Source organism: Anabas testudineus, chromosome 23 (genome assembly GCF_900324465.2).
Source record: "Anabas testudineus chromosome 23, fAnaTes1.2, whole genome shotgun sequence".
In the NCBI taxonomy this organism is placed as follows: domain Eukaryota; kingdom Metazoa; phylum Chordata; class Actinopteri; order Anabantiformes; family Anabantidae; genus Anabas; species Anabas testudineus.
This window is the reverse complement of record NC_046631.1, coordinates 5,082,196-5,109,107: the sequence shown is the minus strand read 5'-3', so window position 1 is coordinate 5,109,107 and position 26,912 is coordinate 5,082,196. Positions and strand designations below refer to the sequence as shown.

At 44.5% G+C, this 26,912-nt stretch overlaps 1 protein-coding gene across 3 annotated transcripts; it reads left to right on the top strand.

Annotated features, from left to right (window-relative positions):
- Positions 1–789: 789 nt before the first annotated feature.
- Positions 790–23,414, top strand: LOC113163485 (kinesin-like protein KIF21A). Of its 3 annotated transcripts, none has more exons than XM_026362158.2 (36): positions 790–1,211; positions 8,500–8,722; positions 9,902–10,084; positions 10,500–10,649; positions 10,802–10,936; positions 11,046–11,210; positions 11,469–11,584; positions 11,721–11,916; positions 12,014–12,203; positions 12,339–12,402; positions 12,487–12,690; positions 13,336–13,383; positions 14,078–14,138; positions 14,248–14,353; positions 14,497–14,685; positions 14,771–14,970; positions 15,081–15,188; positions 15,366–15,434; positions 15,532–15,680; positions 15,802–15,946; positions 16,071–16,265; positions 16,405–16,506; positions 16,636–16,801; positions 17,890–17,947; positions 18,387–18,441; positions 18,579–18,793; positions 18,994–19,152; positions 19,239–19,271; positions 19,383–19,519; positions 19,628–19,712; positions 19,804–19,893; positions 19,979–20,137; positions 20,227–20,344; positions 20,444–20,614; positions 20,691–20,890; positions 20,978–23,414. In XM_026362158.2, the coding sequence occupies exons 1-36, from the start codon at positions 1,168–1,170 to the stop codon at positions 21,033–21,035; spliced, it is 4,746 nt and encodes a 1,581-aa protein (XP_026217943.1). In that variant the 5' UTR covers positions 790–1,167; the 3' UTR covers positions 21,036–23,414. The 3 variants fall into 3 exon arrangements, with proteins under 3 accessions (XP_026217943.1, XP_026217945.1, XP_026217944.1); XM_026362159.2 differs by having other exon boundaries at positions 1,168–1,211; positions 20,694–20,890; XM_026362160.2 differs by lacking the exon at positions 13,336–13,383.
- The last annotated feature ends 3,498 nt before the right edge of the window (positions 23,415–26,912 follow it).

Sequence of the window (26,912 nt, the reverse complement as noted above, 5' to 3'; positions counted from 1 at the left end):
ATCATTACTTTCTAGACCTCTATTTTAGGTTTCTGTAAGAGTAGCCTAAACCTTTATTGCGATCTCATTGTGCATGTGTAGGAACCTGTATTCTTTAACCTAGGAACCAAGAGAGGAACATCAATGAAAAAGTCATCTGTTCAAAGAAATCATGTACTAAGGTCACTTTACATTGAAAGATGAAGATGTATTTTCTTGTAAATAAATAAATACGTGCAACTTCAAGAAATGGCTCATTCTGTTTTTTCTCTCTTTAACCCTTTTTGGATTAGAGGGATAGATTTCTGCAGAAACAAATGTGCACATTCCTCTCATCAGCAGCTTTAAGCTCACTAGTGTTTAGGGTAGAGGTTGTGGAGCGCCGCCTGCTGGTCAAATCGGGAGAGACGTGGCCAACTCCGAGCGCACAGTGATGCAAGTTAAGGCCGCATGATGGCAGCAGGGCCAAGTGACAAGGCTGAAGTTAATGATCTCTAGGTGTGTGTGTGTGTGTGTGTGTCACCTTGTCATGAAAGACAATATCTTGCATTACTTTCCACCCTCAGTTTAATCATTGGCTAAAAATGTGACCTACAATGTGTCATATTTATGTCCCTCCACAGCTGAGTGAGACTTTTCATTTCCAATTATATATTTAGGTTAATTATTTTAACCGCTAATGTCTGTATAACTCTAATGATTACATCTTTATCATTTTGGTGTGTTTTTTCTGTTCTTGTTCTTATTATTGTGGTGCAGCTTGCCCCCTGTCTGGATTGGTACAGCTCAGGAGGAGGGGTTTAGTTGCGTCCTCCTTGAGAATCACTCGCCGAGTGGATCCAGGCTCGTCTGCGCGCTCTGCTCTCTGCCTCGGGCTGAGGACTGAGACGACCCCCTCCTCTCTGTCCCCCAGAGAGATGACCACCCCTGCATCCTGAAGCACATCTCTCCCGGACTGTGGAAAACAGTCATCACATGCAGTTGCTCCGGTCTGACTGAACATGGCTCCTGTTTCCAAGCGGACGGCGCCGGCTGGAAGCTCAAGATAGAAGCGCTTTGCTGGGAGGTGTAGGGGAGGAGGAGGGGAGCCACGGCCGCGGCGCTCTCCTGCTTTGTAAGAGGATAAAGGAAAAGGGGAAATCTGTCTATTTTTAAGCGGACTGTCTGGCCCCAGGGGACGGCGGCACGATGACCAGCGGACCGGATGAGAGCTCGGTGCGCGTCGCCCTGAGGTAAGGATGCGGCGGCGGACGCTGCTCTTCAGAGATGCTCATGAGTCACACCTGCTAGTGCTAGTGCTAAAACGCTCTTCCTGCACTTACCTATTCTTCCTAACCCTCCTCCGTTTGCCATATAGTCACTTACAAACGCACCCAAATCAACCGGAGACGCAAGTGAATCCATTCTTCTATTTGCGTCCCCACACCCCTACAAAACAAAGCTCCTCAACCTTTAATATGCTTTTATTTTGAAGCTTTTTTGGTTGTTGTGAAATAATCTTTCCACACCCATGCCAGGAGTAAGGGACGTGATTTCCACATCGATTATAGACCAGAGCTCCATGATGATGTCAGCTTATTTTGGTAATACCTGCACTGCATGCACACGCAGTGCAGTGGATTTATGAATGAAGAGCTGGGTGCTGAAGGATTAAGAAAGGCCCCTGGGAGCCTGTGCTCTTCTCTTCCAGTGTGTCTCCTGTTGTCAGAACAACACACAACAGTTTTATAGATTACACAGAGCTCTCTTGGCCAGCACACACGTCTCGTTTCAGCTTGTCACTGCTTCTGATCCACGCTTTCAGGCACTTTGTCTGTGTGTCAGTGTGCAGTTCCTGCATCATGCTGATCTGACCCTTGTCCCCCCAAACCATGTCGTCACTTCCACGGCAGACAAACGGAGACAGTGTTGGGGAACAGTTAAACACAACAGATCAATAGAAACATCACTAGACTGACATGGCAGGGCTGCAGCTCAAGTCAGGCTCGGTGCTCGTCTGTAAACGTGTGTGTGTGTGTGTGTGTGTTTGTGTGTCGGTAAGACAATCATGTGAACTGGATCAGTGGAAGGCAGAGGACAAAAGCTCACTCCTCTCGTCTTACTCCCCGCTCTCTTTGCCTTCACTTGTTATTGTGCAGTCAGACTTTGACCCAGAACTCCGTTTACCGAGCCAACTCAGTTTTCCAGCCCTGTCTCTGCCCTTTATAGATAATAAATAATCTCTCATCACACTGAGCACTCGAGTTCATCAGTTCTGATGCAGTAAGATCCATAGATGTCCATAGATACATGTGAGTTACTGTTATTGGGAGAGCTCTGCTGACTTCTTTGATGCAGCAGTTGGATTTCCTCATTCAGGCCTATTGATGGTCTGGGGCTATTCATTGGTTTCTTCTTTCATCCACTCATTCACTCATGTTGTTATTGTCTCTCTTTTATCTATCCACTCGTTTATTCTATACCCGTGAATGCCATTTAGGAGTTTTTGAATTTGTAACATGATGATAATAGGTGATATTGTGAGCTAGACTGCTCCTCTTAGCTGTAGGACATGAAAATGCTTGGTCACTAATCTCCTTTTCTTCCTCACACACACACACACACACAGTGAGCAGATCTAATTCCTGTCACTGATACTCTCCTGACAAGCTCACAGACACACTCCTTAATCTCACTGCTCCGTGCAAGGTGCATGTGCACAGTGCATCTGTCTCAAAACCTGCATTTGCATGAAATACAAAGTGTCCACGGAAGCCCCCACCAGTGAGCCGTCACACACACATGACCACAGCACACAGGACCCGTGGAAACATAGCAATCACTGAGGTCATTAAGTGCAGCCTCATGCTTTCGGCTTCATGAATTGCCGTGGCAACATTCAAATCGTTTTTGGAGCTGTATTGTGGTGAAGCTGAACCTTGCAGCATCTGAAAAGTGTTGACTGCCAGCTTCTCCTCGCCCTGTAATGGCTGAGTATGTGTTTGCAGTAATCAGCAAGTTGCCAACCAGTACCTGCCTCAGCCTGCGAGGCTAACTCACACGCTGTGTGTAAGTTCCTAATCCCCCTTCCCAATAGGCCCACAGTGATGAAACGCGCCTTTATCATCCCAGCTCTGTCTGTTTTCACAGGCAGAACACAAAGAAAAGGGGTCTGGACGTGAACAGAGGGAAAGTATTTTAGGGATTTCTTTTGTCATTTTGATTTATTACTGGAAAGGTGATGTAACATTGAAAGTGTGTTCAGCTTTACAAGTGCACTTGCCTCCTGATGGATCTTCAGTAAGGTTATTTAAACACATGTGGTCGATGTGTTCGCTGTGCTGTCATCTGCGGTTTTGAAGACTGTGTTTCCTGCAGCTGACGGCACGCAGGTGGGGCACACGTTGATTCAGCAGACACACCGGGCTATCCCTTGTGCAGATATGTCTCTGTATGTGTGTGTGTGTGTGTGTGTATGTGTGAGTACAGCCTTGCATATGCTCTGTCCTCTATTCCACGACAGATCATTACAAGAAGTTAACCTCTTATCAAAGAAGTAAGTCAAGGTACAGGCTTTGTCTGAAGCACTCAGTCAGCTTACTTATTAGTTCGTCAATTCCCTTAAAGGGCAGCTTTAATAATTCAGAGCCAACAGCCAAAATTAACCAGCGGTGAGGAGTCAGGTTTCCCACTGTTGAATTCAGGTCAGATATCGTAGCTGCTCCTGTTTAATTACATAAGATGGTGCTTTTCAAAGCCGTGAACTGCTGTAGTAAATGTTAAATGTGAATTTATGCATGAAGAACTGGCTTTAACAACTCAAGTGGACGTAAAATAAAAATCCAGTGTTGGCATAAAAAAAAAAAAGCAGACATTGATTTGGAGTATTTTGCAAAATAGTAATATAATAGTCCCTCCCCTTTGACCTTTGTGGATTATTTTTGAGGGCAAAGGCTGTGCACCTGCTGCCATTATGCAAAAGCATTGTGCGTGCTCCCGTGTGTGTGTGTGTGTGTGTGTGTGTGTGTGTGTGTGTGTGTGTGTGTTTGCATGCATGCATGAGTCCGCGTTCGTCCAGGCGCATTCCTGATAAATATTCATGAATCAACTCAAGTGAACTGGGACACAAAGCAAAGCATGCTGCAAGCCATCTGGCTGCCGCTGCCATGTGATATTGTAGCTCCTGAGATATTCAACTTACTGTCAAACGGGAACAAGCAGTGGCTAATTGAATATGGATTTTCTCTAATCAGCCTGTGTCAAACACCACAGATTTGGGTTTGTACTGTAAATACATGTAACGGATATTCTTTCTTTTTGCTGCGCTTATGTTTTACCACATTTTTAATGGTTTCATCTTCAACGTCTGTTTGTTTTCTCTGTGCTGTGACTGGGCTGAACTGTCCTTGTCCAAAAGGTTTCCATTAGGCTGGTACCAGCGCTGAAGGCCATTGGCGTGTGTGTGTGTGTGTGTGTGTGTGTATCCTCATACACACAGTCAGGGTGACAGCCACCTCTCCCTCCCTCCTTCCTGCTCAACAACCTTTGACCCAGGACTCAGTCAGCTCTGGACCGCAGGTCCTTTCGGGGCTGGGGTTGTGCAGCGGCAGCGCTGTGAGTGGCTGGTGGTCAGTCACAATACCAGGGAGAGGGGGGGGGGGGGGACGCTGAGTCAGCGTCTATGCGTATATGTTATCTTACATAACATATACGCATAGTTGATCGTGATTATTTTTGTTTATTTATTGTTAAATAAACAGCATCTTTGTTTTCAAGCAATCGCTAATTGTTCATTAACCATAAAAATTAGGCCCTAGTGTGAATTTCACTTAATATTTATTTCAAAAATCTTTTTTGACGGATTCATTTTACACAATCATTGATCACGCTGTAATAAAAACTATAAAAATAAAACTGACAAAAGTAATTTACTTGAGGTTAAAACTGTTACTATATTTAATAGTAAGTAGTAGTATATAAAGCATTTCAGTCTGATCACATTTGTCAATAAAGTGAAGTGCGTATTAATTTTTTATCTATTACAGAATTACTTCAACTCATCCATCGCTGCTCCTCTAGTAGATTATTCATGACTATTCAGAGTTTGGCTGTCCTGAGCCTCCTGCAGGTTGGAGGCTTGTTTCAACTTGCTGCTTACAGAAGTAAACTGAAGAGAGACATAAATTAGCTCTTGATGTCTAGACTGGCTGCTAGACAATGTAAAGACTGTTACTAGAAACACAGTCTTGTTGTAGGGCTGAGTTCCTGCTCATTGTGCCTGAGCCGTTTTTTCCCTGTTCATGAGGTCTACCTCCTGTCTCTTTATTTCCGTCCTTCCATTATTTTTGTCTCTCATCATTCATCGTCTTGCTCGGGGCGGCCATTAGGAAAATACAGAAATGTATTACATAAGCAGGTTGATGTTGATGTGTAGGGGTCATAATAGCTGTTTGCTAAAATCTCTGGTACATAAGGAGCACAGGGCTTGTGTGTGTGTGTGTGTGTGTGTGTGTGTGTGTGTGTGTGTGTGTGTCCACCTCAGTGGACTGCAGTTCATTCACATCTTCATCACTCACCCACAGACTCTCTCCAGTCTGTTGTCTCTCGGCTCATGGACCCAGATGTTCCTGTGTGTCCCTGCTGAATCACTCAGTGCGGCCTGTGTGTCAGCTGTACATGAAGTGAACCACTGCGCTAAACATTTACATGACTGCTGATTAGATGAGATTGGGCGTTGTTGTTTGTGATAATGCAGAGTGATGAGCTGTATCTCAGGTGGAGCCAACTGATTGGTTCGTTGTCAGGAGGCGTGACGTCAGCATGTTAACTGACTGGGGTTTCAGGAAGCGTGAGCTCAGCAGCATGAGCTCATCTCCTTCGTAAACAGCATCTCATCCTCTGTTGTTTCCTCTCATCCTCTTGTTAATCAAGTTAAAAAGATTTTATTGTTGACAAGGTGTGTGCAGGACGTTATATGAGGTTCACGTTTTTAACTTTCATCAGGTGCCTTTGTGTGTGTGTGTGTGTGTGAGTGTGTGTGAAAGGGTGCGGGGTTCACTGTTTCTCAGGCTGTCACTGTAATCGCAGTAATGAGACTAAGTGCTGGATCCTACTAACAGGACCTGTCACATGGGGAGCGGCTAACAAAGCCCCTCTGTGTGTGTGTCTGCCTGTAATATGAAAGTAATGTGTGTGTGTGTGTTTGAAAAGGTATATGTGTATATAGACTATACTGTATGCGTGAGTGTGTGTTTTTACATCTCCCTTTCATCCCTTTAGGGTTCAGTGAGCTGTATCTCAGCACTCTAAACTCCTAACAGCAGTCATAGTCACTCAGAGGCTTCTCTCACTGAACTCTACTCAACATTTATGCAATCAGGTATTTTCACTTTTATACAATGGCTATTTTTTGTTATAAAATCCAAATTAAAATAAACAATGATTGACAATGAAAAATCATTAAAGCTCATAAAAATCATTAAAACTTCCAAGGCAGGAGAAAAGGAGTTCAATTTGCTGGAGAAAACGACCAGTACAGAGTGTGTGGGTGTGTGTGTGTGTGTGTGTGTCATTTTAAAAGGTGGATTAGCCCTGTAAGTCTCCACCGCCTGTATTCAGACAGGAGACAAGAGTGCTTTGGGTTGAACCAACCCCAGAGTGAAGGCGGCCAGTCACACTAAGAATACACCAGCAGGAAAGGCTTCACGTCTAGCCTCACCTGTTTCTGGTTATCTGAGATGTACAGCTGGTATTAGTAGTGAACACAAAAACAAAACGGCCTAAATAGAGGCTCGTTACGCCACAGTGGTCGGGAACCTAAGAGCCAAGACGGGCTTCTAGCTGTTTGAGGCTGTATCTGCTGAAAGAAAGAAAGAAAGGATGTTTATTGTTTGCACAGATTATTTTTCTCTTCCAACCAAAAGTTAATGTTACATTTACGAAGCTTAACTTTCTCTGACCTAAACCGTCATTATGCAGACTGATAGTGGGTCTGTCTGCTGCTTCCTGATGCTGCATGTGTCACTGGCGTTTTGTTCATTTCTGCTCCTCTCTAGCCCGCCATTGGTCCCCTTTGTGAATGGAGGGCTGTCGGGGATGTCGTAGAACTCAAGAAAGCAAACACTGCCTCGCTGCCTCTGTGGAGTTAGATAGTACTTCTTGCACTTAGAAGTGAACAATAACCCAGTGACTTAATGGCCCGGCTGTAGCTCCAGTGTTACACTGGATTACAGAAATTGCTCCGTGCCAAGTTTTGGGAAGGTTGCCAGAGGGATTAATACAGATTCACTCTTGTAATTCCTTAAACCATCCTACTATTAAATCACTGTCTCCTCAGATGACGTAAACCCTCTGACACATCAGTCTCACCTGGAATAGCCTCTGTCATTGATGGTTTAATCAGTTCTTTTATGTATGCATGCATTCCTGAGTCCCTTCTCTGGCTCTGTCCTTCTTTTCTCATCAGGGTTTTATTCCAAGAGAGCGTCTGCAAAATAGCTGGGATCAGATGTCTGTCACACACACACACACACACACACACACACAGTGTCCTTTCAAGCCATTCAATACTTGTGTACACCCCTGCTGTGATGAATGTCTTTTTCTTTTTATTATTCCAAGCAAGCTCACACAAAATGTGTCTAAAGACGTATACAAACTGCATGCAAAGCTTACACACACAGAGTTAACGTCTGCCACCAGAGAGCAACAACAGCAGCCGTTTCTCTTGATACAGTCCACAGATTCTCAGGTGTTTGGGTTTTTAGTTTTCATTAGTTCTCATTTATCTGGGTTCATTTTGACTGTTTGAGTGTTAATATGATTACAACATTATGTTATAATGTATTTTAATATGGTCTAAAAATCAAATTCTGCTGTATAATCCCAAACATTTTAAATTTGAAGCTGTAAATATATTTGAAGGCTTCCAGTAAGTCCAAATGTCTCCGTGGTCTGCCAACAATCTTTCCACTTCCTCTTCAGGTGGACAGGGCATGGCACAGGAGTTCTGTGATGAGAGACAGAGGTGCATCGTGGGAGGAAATGATGTAATAGCAGGGTGTTTATTTGAACGAAAGCAAACAGGGCGATTCCTTAATGAGATCCAGAGTGAGAGACTGTTTACCCGGAGCTCTCAAACTCTCTCTCTCTCTCTCTCTCTCTCTCGTGAACAGTGAGGGCACTGTGCTGCCTACTGGCACTGCATGCTCCTTCATACAAGTAGACACACATTTCACAGGAGCTGCACTCATCGACTTGCAGCTCGGTGACAAATATTACCTTCTGCAGCGCACGTCCAAAGACAAGAGAAAACCCTCAGAGTTTGAAAGTTTGAACGTAACTGAAATGGAAAACAGTTCAGAAATCCAAGTTGACCTTTAGTAGTGGCAGGATGTCAGTGTTAATCTGTCAGCTGGTTGGTGGTTTGGATGTTCCTCCGAGCTTTCCTCTAGTTCCACCTTGTGAAATTTGTTTTGTATTGAATTGAATGTGTGTTCTATAAAATTGTGTGCAGACATTGTGCGTCTTTGTGTCTTTCAGGATTCGCCCTCAGCTGGCTAAAGAGAAGATCGAGGGGTGTCACATTTGCACGTATGTGATGCCCGGGGAGCCCCAAGTGGTCCTGGGTAAGGACAAGGCCTTCACCTACGACTATGTCTTCGACATGGACACCCAGCAGGACAGCATCTACACCCACTGCACAGAACAACTCATCGACGGCTGTTTTGAGGGCTACAACGCCACCATCTTTGCTTACGGACAGGTCGGTCAGCACGCAAATAGTGCTGTTTTCGTTTGTCGTCTGACGTGTCAACTTTGCATCGCTCGAAGGGAAGGAGCCGCTTCCAGAGGATTTATGGCAGCATGTGATATGGAGCTGATTTCATTCAGACGAGCAATAAGGGTGGGAGCGAGCCTCACAGGCGCAGCAGCTCTGTCAATACGCTATCAGCTGACATGTTTCAACCTGATCTCACCACCGCTGCTTCATATTGACTCTGGTAGATTAGCCCCAGAGGTAGAGATAGAAAAGAGGAGTTTGTTACCCAATCAAAGCGAAGTGAGAACAGATTGCTTCACCTCATACCATAGCAGGGAATTAAAACCCGGAGTCAAAACATGTTAGAAACATTAACCAGATGAAACATTAACCTGGCTGCTGACAGCTGCACAGATCAGTATTCAGTTAAAAATACTTACATACACATTCACATCAAATCTAGGCGAAGTCAGGGAATCAAGTGTGATGTGGGAAATGTGAGGATCCATCTTTTTAAGCTTGAGCCCCTGCTGCTTTCGCTTGAATCTGTCTTTTTTTATTTATTTTTGAATCGTCCTGCAGCCTAATGTAAGCCTAGTAATGCACTCAGGGAGCAGCACTTTCCCTCGTATTCATCTTTTCCCTCCTCTCCTCTCCTTTCTGTTCATTGTTCTCTCCTCACATTATTCCGTGGCCTTTGTGTTCATGTCAAAGGGATTTTCACAGGGCTCAGGGGGGAGCCGTGCACACACACGTGTGTGCAAAGGAGCAAGTGCACAAACATAGTAATCAAACAGGTGTGGTCACATAGAATAAAACAAACAATGACTGTCTTTCTCACACACACACTCATGCACTCAAACACACACACCTTAGTCTGTCACCACACGCACAGCCACACACACTCCTGTCAAGCTCTTTGAGGCGTTTCGACAGGGAGGTGAGGGGTGACGTGTGAATTTGAGCTCAATGTTGCATTCCTCTCTTTGTCACCGTGGCGATCACCCCATCCCCTTTTACCCCCTCTGCTCAGAGATGCACCCCCAGCTTCTGGGTCTCAGAGATTTGAGTGTTTCAATTCAGTTGAGTTGTTGAATGGTTGATGCAACACTCTGATGAGAGCATGAACAGACTTTGGTACAGTTAAGTAATTCATACGTCTGTCTCCTGGCCTTCGTGCAGACAGGTTCGGGGAAGACCTACACCATGGGAACCGGCTTCGACGTCAATATCGGAGAGGAGGAGCTGGGTATCATCCCCCGAGCCGTGAACCACCTGTTCAAAGGCATCGAGGAGCGCAGACAGGCTGCCACGGAGCAGGGCAGGCCAGTTCCTGAGTTCAAGATCAACGCACAGTTCCTGGAGGTGCAGAACGAATTTTCACATGATCACACGTATCTGCACTCATTTATTTCACCCCATGAAAACACCCAGTCCACTTAAGGTCCATTAGTTAGACGTAGCCAAAACATGCAGACAGCTAGAGGTGAAAGGTCAGCAGAGGGTGTAGGAGGGGTCGTTAAAGTATCCACATGCACATCCAACAGCCATTAAACTGTCATTAGTCTGTCTCTGTGGTCAGCTCCTTGCTTTATTTTTAACCAGCATACAAGTGGCTGCTAACAGCTGGGGAGGAAGGCAGCTGAAGGGAAGATGAGTCTGGGATGTCGCACAAATGACAGACATCAAAGACGTATCAGTACCTGAGTATTCCTGTGTGAGTCGATGATGACGCCCATGACCAGTGTCTCCTGTTTTTTTGCATTGTTTCAACATACAGCTGTACAATGAGGAAGTGCTGGACCTGTTCGACACGGCACGAGACTTCGAAGCCAGGAAGCAGAAGTCCAACATCAAGATCCACGAGGACGCCAACGGAGGCATCTACACCGTGGGGGTCACCACCCGCACCGTCACCTCTGCAGCCGAGGTCAGCCTCACATCTAAACGTGTCCGCAAAGCAATTTATTTTGCACTAAACCCATGTCTGCTTAGCGTTTTAGTAAGACCATATGATGATAATAGACTGGTTGTATCATTTCCTATAATGTGATATCATAAGCTCTGTCTCTCTTCTAACAGATGATGCAGTGTCTGAAGCTGGGTGCTTTGTCACGTACCACCGCCAGCACCCAGATGAATGTCCAGAGTTCGCGCTCCCACGCCATCTTCACCATCCACCTGTGCCAAGTTCGAGTCTGCTCTCCTGATAACAACGTATGTACTCACATACACGACACACCATCAACAGGACTGAGTCAGTTCCAGCAGGGGAACACGTCACTGACGTTCTTGTCGGGCGTCCGCTGTGTTCTTTCTCTCACAGGACAACGTAACAGACAACCGATTAGTTAACGACTCCGAGATTAATGAGTTTGAAACACTGACGGCGAAGTTTCACTTTGTGGACCTGGCTGGCTCTGAGAGACTGAAGAGAACCGGGGCTACAGGAGACAGAGCTAAAGAGGGCATATCTATCAACTGTGGGCTGGTGAGGAGGTTGACACCATGTCTGATTTTGCACTGATCATTTTATTTCTATTACACATTGCACCACAGTCATGTATGTCACATATTGCATTTATGTATTTGAGCCATGTGATGGCATCTTGTCTCATTTATTAGCTCTCCTTACTGTATTAATCTTCACTAGAGTCAGGAGATTTTATGGCTTGAGAGAGACCCCACATGGCTAGAACGTGAATTGCACACTTTATTTGTTTCACTAACTCTGTCTCTGTTACCTTAGCTTGCCCTGGGAAATGTCATCAGCGCTCTGGGAGACAGGAGTAAGCGCTCCACTCATGTGCCTTACAGAGACTCCAAACTGACCCGGCTGTTGCAAGACTCGCTAGGTGGCAACAGGTTGGTTAATTTTCAGCAGTGTGTGAAGATACAGAGCTGTGATGCTCCAAAAGTTGTGTTAGGAATTAGGGATATACTGATATCCTGCACAAAAGCCTCCCTAACTTAACTCTGATCTTTTTTTGTGTTTCTGCAGTCAAACAGTCATGATTGCCTGTATCAGCCCCTCAGACCGGGACTTCATGGAGACTTTGAACACCCTGAAATATGCCAATCGGGCTCGAAACATCAAGAACAAGGTGATGGTGAACCAGGACAGAGCCAGCCAGCAGATCAGCGCTCTGAGGACGGAGATAGCGCGACTGCAGATGGAACTGATGGAGTACAGGACGGTAGGAAGACGGAGAGAAAAGAGGATGGAGGGTAGTAGTGCAACATGAGAGGAGTAACACTGTTACTTTAAGATCTTAAATGACCTGTCTGATGCAGGGAAAGCGTATGGTGGGTGAAGATGGGATTGAGGGCATCAACGACTTGGTCCACGAGAACTCCATGCTGCAGACAGAGAACAACAACCTGAGAGTGAGGGTGAAAGCCATGCAGGAGACGATTGACGCCCAGAGAGCAAGACTCACACAGATCCTCAGTGACCAGGCCAACCAGACTCTGGCTAAAGGAGGTAGTAAACCACGACAACCGCCTGATAAACAGAACTCTGTAGTATTAGTACTATAGAGGAGACTCGCTTCTGTCAAATCACAGCTACATAATGCGCATTTTAAACGTGTGATGTAAGCCGTGTCTCTGTTTACAGGTGAAGGCAATGAAGAGATCGGAAACATGATTCAGAACTACATCAAAGAAATCGAGGAGCTTAGGTGAGTATGGTAGTAATTTAATGTAAATATTTATCCTTTCCATTTACCTTTTTGAATTTTGAACCAACTCTCCCCTTCCCTCAGGGCTAAACTCCTTGAAAGCGAGGCGGTGAGCGAGAACCTGAGGAAGAACCTGTCCCGGGCCTCCACGCGCTCCTCGATGTACGGGGGCCCCGGCTCGTTCTCCTCCGCCCTCCTCGCCCCTGAGAACGAGGCCAGCGACGTCATTGAGATGGCGAAGAAGGACCTGGAGAAACTCAAGAAGAAGGAGAGGAAGAAGAAGAAAAGGTATCGCACAGGAGCTGCTGCTGTTCTCATTTTTTACCAGCTTCACATGATTAGATGCTCTTGGAGATGAATGAAAGAAATGGCTCTGATGTTTTTTTGTCTTTGTTGCCATGGCGAGGGCATGTAACCTGGTATGTTATGGGTAATTATCTTCTGCATTTGCAGTTAACACCCTGATGTTGTTTTAATGCAGTGTATGCTGGATTTAGACAGGATGATGGTGACAGCTATTAATGGTAATGGCTGCCTGACAAGCCGTGGCGTGCTTGCACAGCTTAGCACACGGATCATTTCTTCGTTTTATGGGTGTGTGTGTGTGTGTGTGTGTGTACACTATGTGAATCATTTTCTATTTCTGAGAGGCATTAAAAAGTGAACAGCGTGTTGTTTTAGTAGGATTTTTAGGGGACACCTGCTTCTCCATAACCAGGATTCATGGTTTTCAACACAGATGTGTGTTTGTGAGAGTCTGTGCACTCACCTGATCTTTCATGCTGCTCTCTGACTCTCTGTCTTTCTCCTACCATATAATACTGCCCCCCCCCCGCCCTTCACTTGCCCCATCCTCTGCGGCCTGTCTTTCCCGCCTTTCCACCTCTTCACCTCCACACCTCACCCTCCTCACCTCCATCCTTGTCTCCGAAGACTGAGGCGATACGAGGAGAGTCACGACTGTGAGGCTGAACACGCCAGGTTTGCTACATCCCACCCGGGATCGGGTCAAAGACACAATCTGAAACTAATTCAGTTACCAGCTGGCTTGTCCCTGTGGTGCACATTTGTGTTAAGATTGTAACGCACCAAGTAATTGCAAGGATTTCAGTTGATTCTTTGCCTGAGTCTTAACCCAAGTCTTCCTTTCTGGTTCCCAAAGTGAATCTCTAACTTCATCTGCGCCTACTGGTGTATAATACTCCTGGAGGGAAGCAGATCTCTTAACCTCTTCCTCTTAACCCTTTGCTCTGACTCTTTTCTTCCTCTTCACCACACACTGCAAGATGTTGATCAGATCTCTCCATGTCTTGTGTCTCAACCTTGAATAAAAGTTTCAAATTGTATTTGGTCAACATATCTTCATAGTGTGTGGCTGCCCTTCTTCCAGTAAAATGAGATTATTGTGATGTGGATCGTATTAGCCGTGACTCGTGACCTCTCAATCATGTAATCTTTCCCAGTTTATCTTTATTGTTGCCCCCCATTCAATCACAGTGAAGTCATTCATTAATTCATACTGATTCCATCTCTGCTCCTGGTCTGATAAGTGTCTAATCATTTGCATGTGCCCTTTATCAAACTTTGATATAATTTAAAGCAGGCAGTCCAAATTTAACAGTATATGAGTTATTGTCCTGGTTGATAGCCAGCTAATGCGCTTTTCTTTCTCCAGTGCAACCAAAGAGGAAGTCCCAGACAACGACCAGGACCGAGGCAACGAGGAGGCTGAGGTGGTAGGTGGAGAAGTGCTTGATGAAGCTTTCAGCTTAAAAGATAGTTAAAGGTGTTTATCAGACTCAAGTCAGTGTGTTTTAGTCTGTTTTTTCTTTTTGCTGTCACCAGGAGGGCAGCGAAGAAGGCGAGGATGCAGATGGAGAGGAGGACGACTTTGACATGGCCGGAGAGGAGACGTCTGAGGAGTCTGACTCGGAAGAACTGGAGGAGAAAGGTAGAATTCACTGTCGTACAGTATGTAGTTATGCTCCCGGACATTTGATGTCTCAATCACTGCACTTGCTTTGAGACAAAATCGTTAGCGAAACAAAAGAGCCAGCAGCATCTGATGATGTTGGTTTGTGTGCACGAGTGCAGAAAACTTCCAGGCCGACCTGGCCAACATCACCTGTGAGATCGCCATCAAGCAGAAGCTGATTGATGAGCTGGAGAACAGCCAGCGGCGTCTGCACACCCTCAAGCAGCAGTACGAACAGAAGCTGATGATGCTGCAGAACAAGATCAGAGATACACAGCTGGAGAGGGACAAGGTGCTACACAATATGGGTATGTGAACTATTCGGAAAGAGTGCATTTAAATAGCAAGTCTAAGTAATTAGCTGACTCCTGACTCTGTCTCCTCCTCTCCCAGGTTCAGTGGAGTCAGGTACAGAGGAGAAGGCAAAAAAGATCAAAGCCGAGTATGAGAAAAAGCTGAGCTCCATGAACAAAGAGATGCAGAAGCTCCAGTCAGCTCAGAAGGAGCACGCTCGCCTGCTGAGGAACCAGTCGCAGTACGAGAAACAGCTCAAGAAACTCCAGCAGGATGTGGCTGAGATGAAGAAGACCAAGGTAAAGCCAGAGGGTCACGAGCTTATATGACTTCTCTTTCCCACTTGTGGCCTGTGCTGATTTAGATTTTAATTTTTTCAATCTCCCGTCGTGCTGTGTTTTTCCTCCAGGTGGCGCTGATGCGCCAGATGAAAGAGCAGCAGGAGAGGAACAGAGCGGCAGAGTGCAGGAGGAACAGGGAAATTGCAACTCTGAAGAAAGACCAGCGCAGAGCTGAGGTGAGGGGGAAACACTCAGGCAGCGTTTTTATTTCTATTCAATATTTGCTGATTAACACAATAATTAAGACTTTATTTTGCAAGTGAGCAGAGACGTTATAATAGATACATGCTGGTTGTTTCTTGTTGTGACCACTTCTGATCTATAGTAGATGATTTCTCTTTTCTGTTTTATAGCACCAAGTGAGACAGCTGGAAGCCCAGAAAAGGCAACAGGAGCTGATACTGCGGAGGAAGAATGAAGAGGTGGGGGACGCACAGTTAAAATGGAGGCACGTTATCAAACCTCCTGTTTTTAAGTCGAATACACAGATTTGCTTGTCTGTTTCGTGAACTGTTTCAGGTGACAGCTCTTAGGAGGCAGGTGAGGCCCGTGTCTGGAAAGGTGAACAGGAAGGTGAGCCTACCTGAACCCCTACAGGAGCCGTCACATCATCGAGCCACCCCAGGAAGGCTGCAGACCTCTGGAGCGATATCATCCAACGGAGCCAGGTATGGCACGCGAGGATGTTTGCATGTCTTGTGGTGTTTATTTAATACATTTTCTTAAAAAGCATTTATTATTATTATTATCATTATTATTATTATTATTATTACACGTCACGTTTCTCAGGAGTTCCCCTGTGCGAATGGGAAGCATCTACCTCAGCAGGACGGCAAGGGCCAAATGGCAGTCACTGGAGAGACGTGTCAGTGACATCATCATGCAGAGGATGACCATCTCTAACATGGAGACTGATATGAACAGACTGCTGAAGGTACCTGGATGCTGTCAACAATAGAGTTACCTTTCATGCAGCCACACTATGCAGTAATCAAAACAGATGTAGATATATGTAGTGAACTGGCTTCTTTGTCCCCGATTCTCCTAAACCACCCCAGCAACGCGAAGAGCTAACGAGGCGGAGGGAGCGCGTGTCCAGGAAGAGAGAAAAGATGGCGGTGGAGGGTGCAGACGCCGACCGCTCCCTGGCCTCCCTGAACGAGGAGCTGGAGTCTCTGAGCGCCAACATCGACTACATCAACGACAGCATTGCCGACTGCCAGGCCAACATCATGCAGATGGAAGAAGCCAAGGTGAGGTGGTGGGGGAACTGTTTCATGGAAGTAAATATGGGACTTCTTGTAGTGCTCATAAAGTCAAGAGCATTGTGTCAAGAGGACATAATCACTCCCCATAATCACATAAGGCTTATTGTCCTGTGTGACGCTACAGGAGGAAGGAGACACAGTGGATGTTGCTGCAGTGATCAGCTCCTGTAACCTATCAGAGGCTCGTTTCCTGCTGGACCATTTCATGACAATGGCCATTAACAAGGTACCTGCTGCCTATTGATTGTTATTTCTGTATCTTTACAAGGTTGTTTGCATTCAACAGGTCAGGTCAGCATTTGATTGCTGATGTTGTGCGTAGATGACAACCTCTCTGCTGTGTGGTCTCTGTCAGGGTCTGCAGGCGGCTCAGAAGGACTCCCAGCTGAAGGTGATGGAGGGCAGGCTTAAGCAGACTGAGATCAACAGCGCCACCCAGAACCAGCTGCTTTTCCACATGCTGAAGGAGAAAGCAGAGATCAACCCAGAGCTTGATGCCCTGCTTGGCAGCGCTCTGCAAGGTAGGAAATGCCAGCCTATCTACATCTGTCCGAGCATGTCAGGCGCAATCACCTGTCCAGCCGTCTTTTCTCTCAACATATGGCTGCGTTTTATTTCACAGGCCTCTGCTTTCACACTAAGTGTGAAAATTAAATAGTCACGACTAGAGAAAACGTCACATTTCCATTGAATTCATTCATTTAAGACTCAAAGGATCAAGCCTGCAGGATAAAGAACAGCCATTCCCACATTCTTTGGTTCGATTTTGATTTGATTCCTGTTTGTTTGTTTGTTTGTTTTTTTCTGTTTGTGTTTGTGTTGGTGTGATCTCAGAGTTAGGTTACCTGTCACCAGGTGAGTATGAGTTAGTAGCAACGTGACTGTGTTTGAGAGAGCAAGGCACATGCACACTATAAGATCGAATTGGCGTTTTGTTTACATAGATACATTTTAATATCAGTGATCTGGTAAAAATGCAACGATGGACTTTTAGTAATGGTAGATAGCAAAAAAAATAATAGCTGCTTATTATAAAAATTAGACAATCAAGACAAGTCATATAGGCATATTTATTAACGTTGTTGTTCAGTTTCTATCTTGTGTCTTAAAGATCAACAAAACCATTCATTTGTATTAAGAAAATCTAACCTGAAGTCTACTTTACAATTACTATTCCCTTTCTATAGAAATCTTATCGTGTGCATTTAACTCCAGTCCTTCTACAAACTAACCAGTATGACGTGACTCTTCCATGTTGTGTAACTTATTTCGTTACCCCACCTCCCAGTCACTGCCATTTATGAGGTTGTTACTAAAACTAAACAGCAGTAGAACCGGTTTCTGCAGCAGGACATGCTGTTTGTGTTTTTACACTTCTGATCCTCATCTTCTTTCAGTCTTTTGTTATTCTTCTCCATCTCTGTAGCCTCCTGTCCCTATACCCTAACGACATCCCCACTTCCCTTGGTAATGTGAATCTAAACTTGGCGGCCCTGAAAATACCAGATACCCAATTAAAGAAAACATCTGTGTGCTTTGCAAATTCAGTGGGATATCGGATTTGCCTCTATGAGCGTTGATGTGTATTTGTGTGTGTTCCCTGGTGCAGAAAATGGAGATGACAGCAGTAGTGACGAGTCCACCCCCAGTCCAGCCACAGAGGGCAGGTAAACACAAGATTAAAATACACTCAGTAATAAACAGAGTGCCAAAGTAAACAATGGAAAAACACATGGACTAATCTTTGCCAGCAAGAAATCCAAATTAAATTGCATCTATCTCACGGAAAGCTATGCAAAATGAAAGCAGGAGCAGATCCATGCTGTGATATCTGTGCAGCTAATTTGAATTTCTTTCACTGCTGGCAAAATAATGGTCTGCTGCTGCAGAACACCACGCTTTTCATGAATGAAAGAGCGACTTCTGACACACAAAGATACTGCATAAGTAGAACTCTTTTCTATGTTCAGTTAAAAGCAACAAATCCCGAGAAGACTATTTGTTGGGTAGCCGCAAGTGCTGTACAAGTTCTTTGTCACTCCTCCTGTATTTAACCTGATGTTAGCATCTGGATTAAGTGATTGTGCTTCCTCGATGTTATTTCAGTACGCTGGCCTCAGATCTGATGAAGCTATGTGGTGAATCCAGACCGAGGAATAAGGTGATGAACTGTGCATGAATATGTGACATTCTGTAAATAATATGTGAACTGTTTCACGTATTAAATTCCAAATTAGTGAACAACAACTGCTATAGTTCTTTGTAGCACTTGGAATATTAAAAAATCTGCTCCCTCAGGCTCGCAGGCGCACCACCACCCAGATGGAGCTGCTGTATGCCAGCAGTGGAGATCTGTCCTGTGAATCCGCAGCCGGCGACTTCTCGGCCCCTCTGCTTCCCCTCTCGGAGCGCCTGGAAGGGCTGGCCGATATGCAGGGTCACGCTGTTGGTCAAACTCCTGACCGTGAGCAAACGGTTTTCCCATCTGCCCAGTCTTCCAGGCCAGCTGGCATGTAAGTGTTAGAGGCGGTCGTTCTCTGCAGTAGACGGAGCAGATCTTTTTTTTGAAGTGTTGTTTGTTTTGGTGAGGTGACCTGTGGTTATTTCAAGATCCACATTCAGGAATAAAAGTAAAATATCAAACATTGTTGGTAGCAGAGCAGCTTGTTGATCAGGGAGATTTCAACTCTTGTGTTTTTTTTACTGTCTGTAGTTCTGGATCCAGGTCACCTACAGGAACTGAGAGGAAGCCACTCGAGCGTTCACCCCTCGGCCGCAGGAAGATGCAAGAGAAAGGACCTATAGCAGCTACACCCACAGTTTCAGTCAGCTCATCAGACACCAAAACGAAGTCCAGCGACTGCAAATCACTGTAAGAGAAAAGTGAAAGTATTCATCAAAGGAACAGCTCCAAAAATAAATAGTGTAGATTGAGATGATTTTTGTTTTATTTTTCAGGTTGGGGGAGTGGTCTGTGTTAGAGGGCCACAGGTAAACCACATGTCTTTATCCATTTCATTAAATGTGGTAGCAGAGGCAACCTGACCAGTACAGGAAAACTACATTTCACTGTGTATAATTTCCATGGTGTCATGTGTGTAGAGGTGTGATCAACCCTGTGACGGCCCCTAAGAGCAGCCGCGGGGCCAAGCTCCAGTGTGTCTACGTAGCAGAGGGTCACACCAAGCCTGTTCTATGCGTGGATGCCACAAATGATCTGCTCTTCACAGGATCTAAAGGTAAATTAAAAAAACAGTTGAACATTTCTGGAAAGAGAAAAGTTTTCACTGTGTTCACACAAGAATGTTTTCTAATGGGACAGTTTATCTTTTTGCGTATGTCCTCAGACCGTTCGTGTAAAGTGTGGAACTTGGTAACAGGTCAGGAAATAATGTCGTTGGCAGATCATCCGAGCAGTGTCGTCTCTGTCAGGTACTGCTTTACCGTTACAGCAGTATTATATATGAGTATTGTAGGAGTTCCAGTAGTATTTATTTATGCTTCTGTTTTTGCTATATTGCAGGTACACGTCCAGCCTTGTCTTCACTGTTTCCACTGCTTATATCAAAGTTTGGGACATAAGAGACTCTGCCAAGTGTATTCGCACCCTCACGTAAGCACCCTCGCTTTTCTGGTCTTTGAGGCTGTCCACAGCCTAATGCATCAGTCGGACACTAATACTTGTTTCTCTATGGCAGCTCCTCGGGCCAGGTGGGCTCAGGTGACACCTGTTCCTCTGTGAGGAGTTTGTCCATCCCACCAGGAGAGAGTCAAATCAATCAGATCGCTCTCAACACCTCGGGCTCCTTCCTCTATGCTGCTGCTGGAAATGCTGTGCGTATGTGGGACCTGCGCAAGTACGTTTAAACGGAGATGGAGCTTTTAGTTGTATATACTACCTCACAGAGACAGAACAGAATTAACGTCCTTCCCTTTCATTCTGCAGGTTTGCGTCCACAGGCAAGCTGACTGGGCATTTGGGGCCCGTCATGTGTCTGACCGTTGACAGGTTGGGTAATGGCCAGGATATTGTCCTCACTGGCTCCAAGGACCGTCATATTAAAGTAGGAGACGCATTGACACGTGCAGATAACTGTGGTTACATTCCCATTTCTACACATGACTCATATGTATATTGGGGGTATATGTTTTGTTTTTTACAGATGTTTGAGGTGGCAGAAGGAGCTCAGGGCAGCATCACCTCCAGCCATACATTTGAACCTGCTCATCAGGATGGCGTAGAGTCCCTGGCTGTGCACAGAGACGTTTTCTACAGCGGCTCCAGAGACTACTTCATCAAGAAGTGGGACTTAGCTAGTAAACAGCTGCTACAGGTGAGCTGACACCATGAGCCAAGATCTGAAAATACATAAATTAAACTCTGCACTAACTGGCTGCCGTTTCCTCCAGCAGTCTGCCAGCGCCCAGGCAGACTGGATTAGTGCCCTGGGTGTGGTACCAGGCTCCAAGGTGCTGCTCAGTGGATGCAGAGGAGGGCTGCTGCGCCTTTGGCACACGGACTCACTAGCGCCCCTTGGCGAGGTCCGAGGACATGACAGTCCCATCAATGGCCTGGCCACCAACAGCAGCCAGCTGTTCACTGCCTCAGAGTAAGTCAGATGTTTTTTCTTTATTCATTCTTCTTCTTCTGAGGTATTATTGAGTTATTTTATGATCTGGTCTGTATTTTTTCACAGTGACCGCACAGTGAAGATTTGGGAAGCTAGTGGATCTTTGGAAGAGGGAGTCAACTGACAGGTGCTTCCTGTTGGCCTTCACTCAATCACAATGAATCATCGCTTGAAATGAAATTGGAGGAAAGCCCAAAATTGGTCTTGGGCTTGAAGTATTACTCCCAGACTGGAAACCAGTGTTCAGATAACAATGATTCTACACCGATGCTCCTCAGGGAACAGTTTCAGGGAAGCCTAATTCAATGCGACTGCTCTGCCCTCAAACTGAGTGGATCTACTGATATTTTAGGTCAAGACAGATTAAGTGGAGCTTGTCAAGTCTCTAGTAGACCTCCAGGAACTAGAGGACAGTTGTGATTGACAGATCTTTCATAACAACGACAGAGAAAAGGAAACCAGGGTCTGTCCTCTGCTTTAAACATTCCTCGCCTCAGTCTGGCTCAAGACAACATGGATACCTTCTATGCATAGTGATTTTTTTTTTTCTTATGAAATACTTTGCGTCCTTGCACCTAATCCTGCTGAAGAAGTTTTTTTTTCTTTTCCAGCTACAGTGTGTGTTATTCTATATTCAAGGACCAAATAACTACTGAAACTGTGCACGGTCTTATTCTTCAGCTTTTACTGCCAAACCCTCCATATTCTGCTCCTTTGACTTACACAACTTACACATCAATTTTCTGCACTTTTTGTTTTTGGCAAGTGTTCAGTCAATCCTCATCACACCACCTGACCAATATTACTTTGTGAAAGTGTGCGTATCATGACTAGACAACCATATTGTTGTATTATACTACATATACTGCCTTACAAAAGCAGAGAGCTGTACAGAAACTGTGAAGTCAGGAAGAAAGGCTTAAAGACTACGTCTTAATCACTTATTAAACTGTATTTGACATAATCTGTAATTTATTACATTTAAATACTCAATTTAAAGGTAGGGTGACCACATCAAATCATGTGAAATGTCTGATTCATAGACTGAGACAGAGGCTTACTCGCTGCTACGAAGTTAGGCTAGTGAGATGAGCAGCAATAGATGAGCTGGTACTTGTGTCGTCCACCATTTGTGGGGTCGCTGGTTCCATTCGATTGTCCTTGGGCAAGATGCTGAACCCCCAAGGTGGCCCTGGCGGTGTTATTGTGTGTATCAATGGGTGAATGACAAGCAGTTAAATGTGCTTTGAGCACCAAGATGGTAGAAAAGCACTGTATAAGTGCAGGATTGCACACTTTATTCAGTTTTGACCAAAAATGTGTGTGTTTTGGCTTTGTTGGCCAGTAAATAGGGGTAAAACCTGCATTTATCTGCATAAAACCCTGTTCAAATCCAGGTAGAGCAGCCGTTAAATTCAGGGTTAAAATAGAAAATAAGCAGCTGTCCCAGTATTTCTGAAGCGTCAATATTTCAGTCTGAGGTAAACACATGTTTTTTGCCAGTGGTGTGTTGTCAGCAGGTTTGTGGTTCGAGTATTTTCTGGTTTTACTCTCCTACGACGAATGGGTTTCACTTTCCTGTCAACACGGTGTCCTCCAGTTTGTCTGACCTGCATGTCATAGGAGTGTACGTTTCATTTCACACTTCCTTAAATGAAAGGATTACGGTATCCGCTGAGTAATTTCTTTCTTTCAACCTTCAGCAGCTGTGCGACTCTCTTAAACCTGAAGTACGACTCGTGCAGCAAGTGCTTTTTCGAAAGCTTTTGCTGGAATTGTGCAGCATGTAGTGTAGCAGACTTTGAACAGAGGCTGTTTCAGATCTCAGTATGAATGTAAATCATTCATGTTTATATAATGAAGCTCCTTGGAATTCCCAGCTCATGACACATGAGGTTCATCACATGCTCACATGCACATCTCTCAGTCTTTTAAATGCTATTTATTGTTTTATTTTTTGATGTTTTTATTGTTATTTTGCTGATCCTTGGCATCAGAGGACCGATATAATCAGAGGTGCACAGTGCGTGCTTATAATAAATCATAAACAGTGGGAACTTGCTGGAGAATCACTACCTGATTAATGCCGACAGTCTCTTGTTAAATAGTTCAGGTAACTGAATCTATTCTGAACTGCTGTGTCATGGATAGCTCATACATTTATTTAAAATACACTTTTAAATAAATGGTGGACTTTGTTTTGTGATGTTTGTGTAAAATAATTGCACTGTTAAAAAAAAAAAAAAGCTGGTTCACAACATTGTTAACTATGCAAGAGTGAAACATTGTAAGTCTTTCAGTCCTGCTGACTTGCACTTGAATTGCTAAAAACATTATTATCCCGAAAAATGAGCTGAAAGAATACCTAATTATTCTTCTAATTGTAGTTGTATCTTATTTTGACTTTTCTATGTGAGTACAACCGTTTTTCTTCCCGCTGTGCACAAATTCATGATTCAAATATCAAATGCAGTTTGGAAATAAAGGTAAAAATAAGTGTGAAGTTTTTCCTTTTTTTGAACCACACTGTAAATTGATGCATTATGACCACATGGTGGTAGTAATGTATAATGACTTGATGTACCGGTTGGGCGTCATTAGATCTAGAGAGATCTTAGAGATTTTGAAAGCTTGGTCGTGAGCCCTGTTTGTGCAGCATGGTGCACAAGGTGTTCACACCTGTTGTGAGGGTAAGGAACGCAAATTCCTGACAGTACCAACGCTCCCATCCCATGACTATTCCATAGCAATGCAGGAATTTCAAATGTAGCGGTGCAATCGTGTGGGATGGTTAATGAAATCAGCCATTTTACTTCCTCTTATGAATTTAATAACTGTTGTTTCTGTAATTTGAATTGGTACAAGTTTTGTGTGGGATGAAGAATAATGGCACAGCCTCACTGCCCTCACTAAATCAACACTTATCTACAGCTTGGTTCACTCCAGGCTTCAATCAGGCTTTAATACTGTGTCTCATGATTTTACTCCAGAACAGGGGACGCAGACAGAGACAGAGAGAGGTGAGAAGGAGAAGGAGTCAGAAACTCCCCTTGAAGACACAAATGAATGTGAACAGTGATGGAAGGATCAATATTTAATGTTGAGCTGTGCTGAGAGCGGCGGAGTGTTAATTGGCCTCAAAGGAGCAGAGCACTGACTCATGACTGCCTCACACTGTCTCATGTGCACGGTAGTAATCTTCTACTCAACTGTACTTTATACTGTTAAAATGCAAAGTTCAAACAGCAAAACACACCACCTCAAAATGGGAAAATCGTCCTTAATTGAGTCTCTCACATCTTATTTACATGTGTTTTGTTAGGAGGTGTTGGAAATAAACAGTGCAAGAGGCTGTGAGGATAAAAGTTTGGAAAACACTGCATTATTGTTTAGTGTGGTCATATTTTACACTGTGGACACACACACCTCTCTGGCCTTTTAATCTGAGAGGACTCAGATGATAAAATCAACACCATGTTCTCCACTCTTTTTGACTTAATATGAGCCATTAGATGATTAGATTATATTAATATAGTATAAAGATACGGTTTACCTACCAGCCCCTTTGACATAACAGTGTAGGCATTCATAAGCACAGATGTGAAAAACAAGTTGTGCTATTACAGAGGTTAACACACTGGAACCATCTCAGTCCAGACACACTGACCTCCACCAGCCAGCCGGCTCAAGCATCTCCCATTTGATATGATATGAGTTCTAGGAAACCTCTTGCAAACCTGCCTCATAAAATACATCTCATTACTGTGTCTCTGCTCTACCAGTTCCTCGGGATGTTTGCTGTTATTAGAAATCATATTATGCTGTCGAGTTTCAACAGAAACCAACGTCTCGTCAGACCACACGGTGCAGGCTGGAAGATCCACTTTCACTTTAACTGCAACGTGACAATTTTTGGATAAACGTCTTCTTCTAATCTGTTCAATGAACATGCTGATTGATGGTGCATAGGCCTGTCCAGTTAAATCCATGTGAATAATGTTATTTGGACTGCTGCAGCTTCTTAATCAATACAAGCTCATTTGTATGTGAAGTGGTTTAAGATTCGACTCAACCCTTTCTCTCTGTTTGCAAGAAGAAATGCACATATTAAATATATAAAGATGTACTGTGTGCTTTTGACACTCTTTGTTTTCTGACATTCAGCGAGCTATTTGCTTCAACCTGTGGTATGAAAATCCCACCTACTCTTCTTTCCATTTCTTCAACAGCCGGGTGGAAACCAACCCAAACAGCGTCAGGAAGAGATAAGAACAGGCAAAGACAGCCAAGTAGTGGTTAAAGACGTTTTTCTGAGTGGCAATGAGGCTCAGGAGGACAGGGTCAATATTCACCGCCCCAGCTCCTATCTGTGAGCATCCACAGAGTGATTCTCCAGCTAAAAATACCAGCGCTGCTGCTGCTTTTATGACCGGAGCTGATGAGCCATGATACTGCTGCTTGCTCTGTTAATGCGAACCTTGTCCCTCTCAGCGGATCTCCATTATCAACAAAATGAAGGAGAACGAAGGCGAGCGACGTTTTTAATGTGGCGCTCAAGGCGTTTTTGCCGTGAAATCAGAGGGAAGCGGCTTTGAAGGCATGACATCTGTGCTTCATTCACAGAGACAGTTTGAATTTGTGAATGTATTTTACTATCAAATTTACTGTACCAGTTCAGATACGGCTGGATGTTATAAATGCATTAATGCTCTAGTAGGACTTGTGCACTTAAAGAGATTTTTGGCCGAGCTAGTCATGTGGTTACTGGGATGACTGACACAACTATTTGGTACCAAAAGGATTATTCCTATCCCACTGATGATTTCCCTAACTTTACCTGCAGCACCAGTAGGAGGTCAACAGTTTGTGCAACTGTTAAAAGTTGATAAGCAAATGAAATAATCCAACATACAGTATGTCAACGGAGCTGAATTACATTCATAAATATTCATTATAACGTGTGCCCAGAGGCAAAGGATAAATAGTTAGGAGAAAATGTTATGCTCTTCAGGAAAGAGAAGGAAATCGTGAACACAATGGTGTGTGTGTGTGTGCTGTATGGGTAGGTTACATGCAATTGCAATCAAGGTTATGTGTCATAATTATGCAGCCATTTGTTTGTGACAAACGACTTCATGTTTTATGCATGTCCAGGAATTCAGCTGCAGAATCACGATTAATGGGTGACAACGTTACGGCGTGGTCTGAAAGGATTTTGTGTGTGTGTGTGTGTGTGTGTGTGTGCTCGTGTACTGTGTGTGCATCTTTAAGCCAGTGTTGCCCTGTGTCTCTCTATGTGGATCCCCCTGTACATGCATATGTGTGTGTCCTCTACACTAGCCCCTGCCTGTGTGTGATCCCAGCCAGCCGTGCAGACGCAGGGTGGTGCCAGGACTTTTTTTGCACAAAGGTGCTGTAATGGTTTTTGCCACCGCGCCACACTCGCAGCCCAGGGTGTGCCGGCACGTGTCCGTGTGTGTGTGTGTGTGTGTGTGTGTGTGTGTGTGTGTGTGTGTGTGTGTGTGTGTGTGTGTGTGTGTGTGTGTAAGACGACTATATTTAGAGATGTGGTTGACCTGTAAAGACACTGAGTAATACAGAGATGCGTCACTTTGAGATCCTGTGACGCTCCCATCTAAACAGACACACACACACACACAGAAACACACATTTATGTAGATTACACAACGGAGCAAAAACCTCACTGGCGCTTTCTTTTTTCACCTGCAGGGCAGATTATGATACATCTGACATTGCTTATTTGCACAAGTAATGCAAGAGAGGTAATTACACATGTAAGAAGGACTGTGTTCTTTAGTAATACACTATCTATTGCACTCCTCTTGACAGCACACACCTACTTTGTGATGTACTCAAACACCCATACCTAGAGGAATAGAGTTCAATGTATTTGTGGTGTCACACACACACACACACACACACACACACACACACACACACACACACAATGTTCTCATAACGCGACTCTCCTCCTTATTCC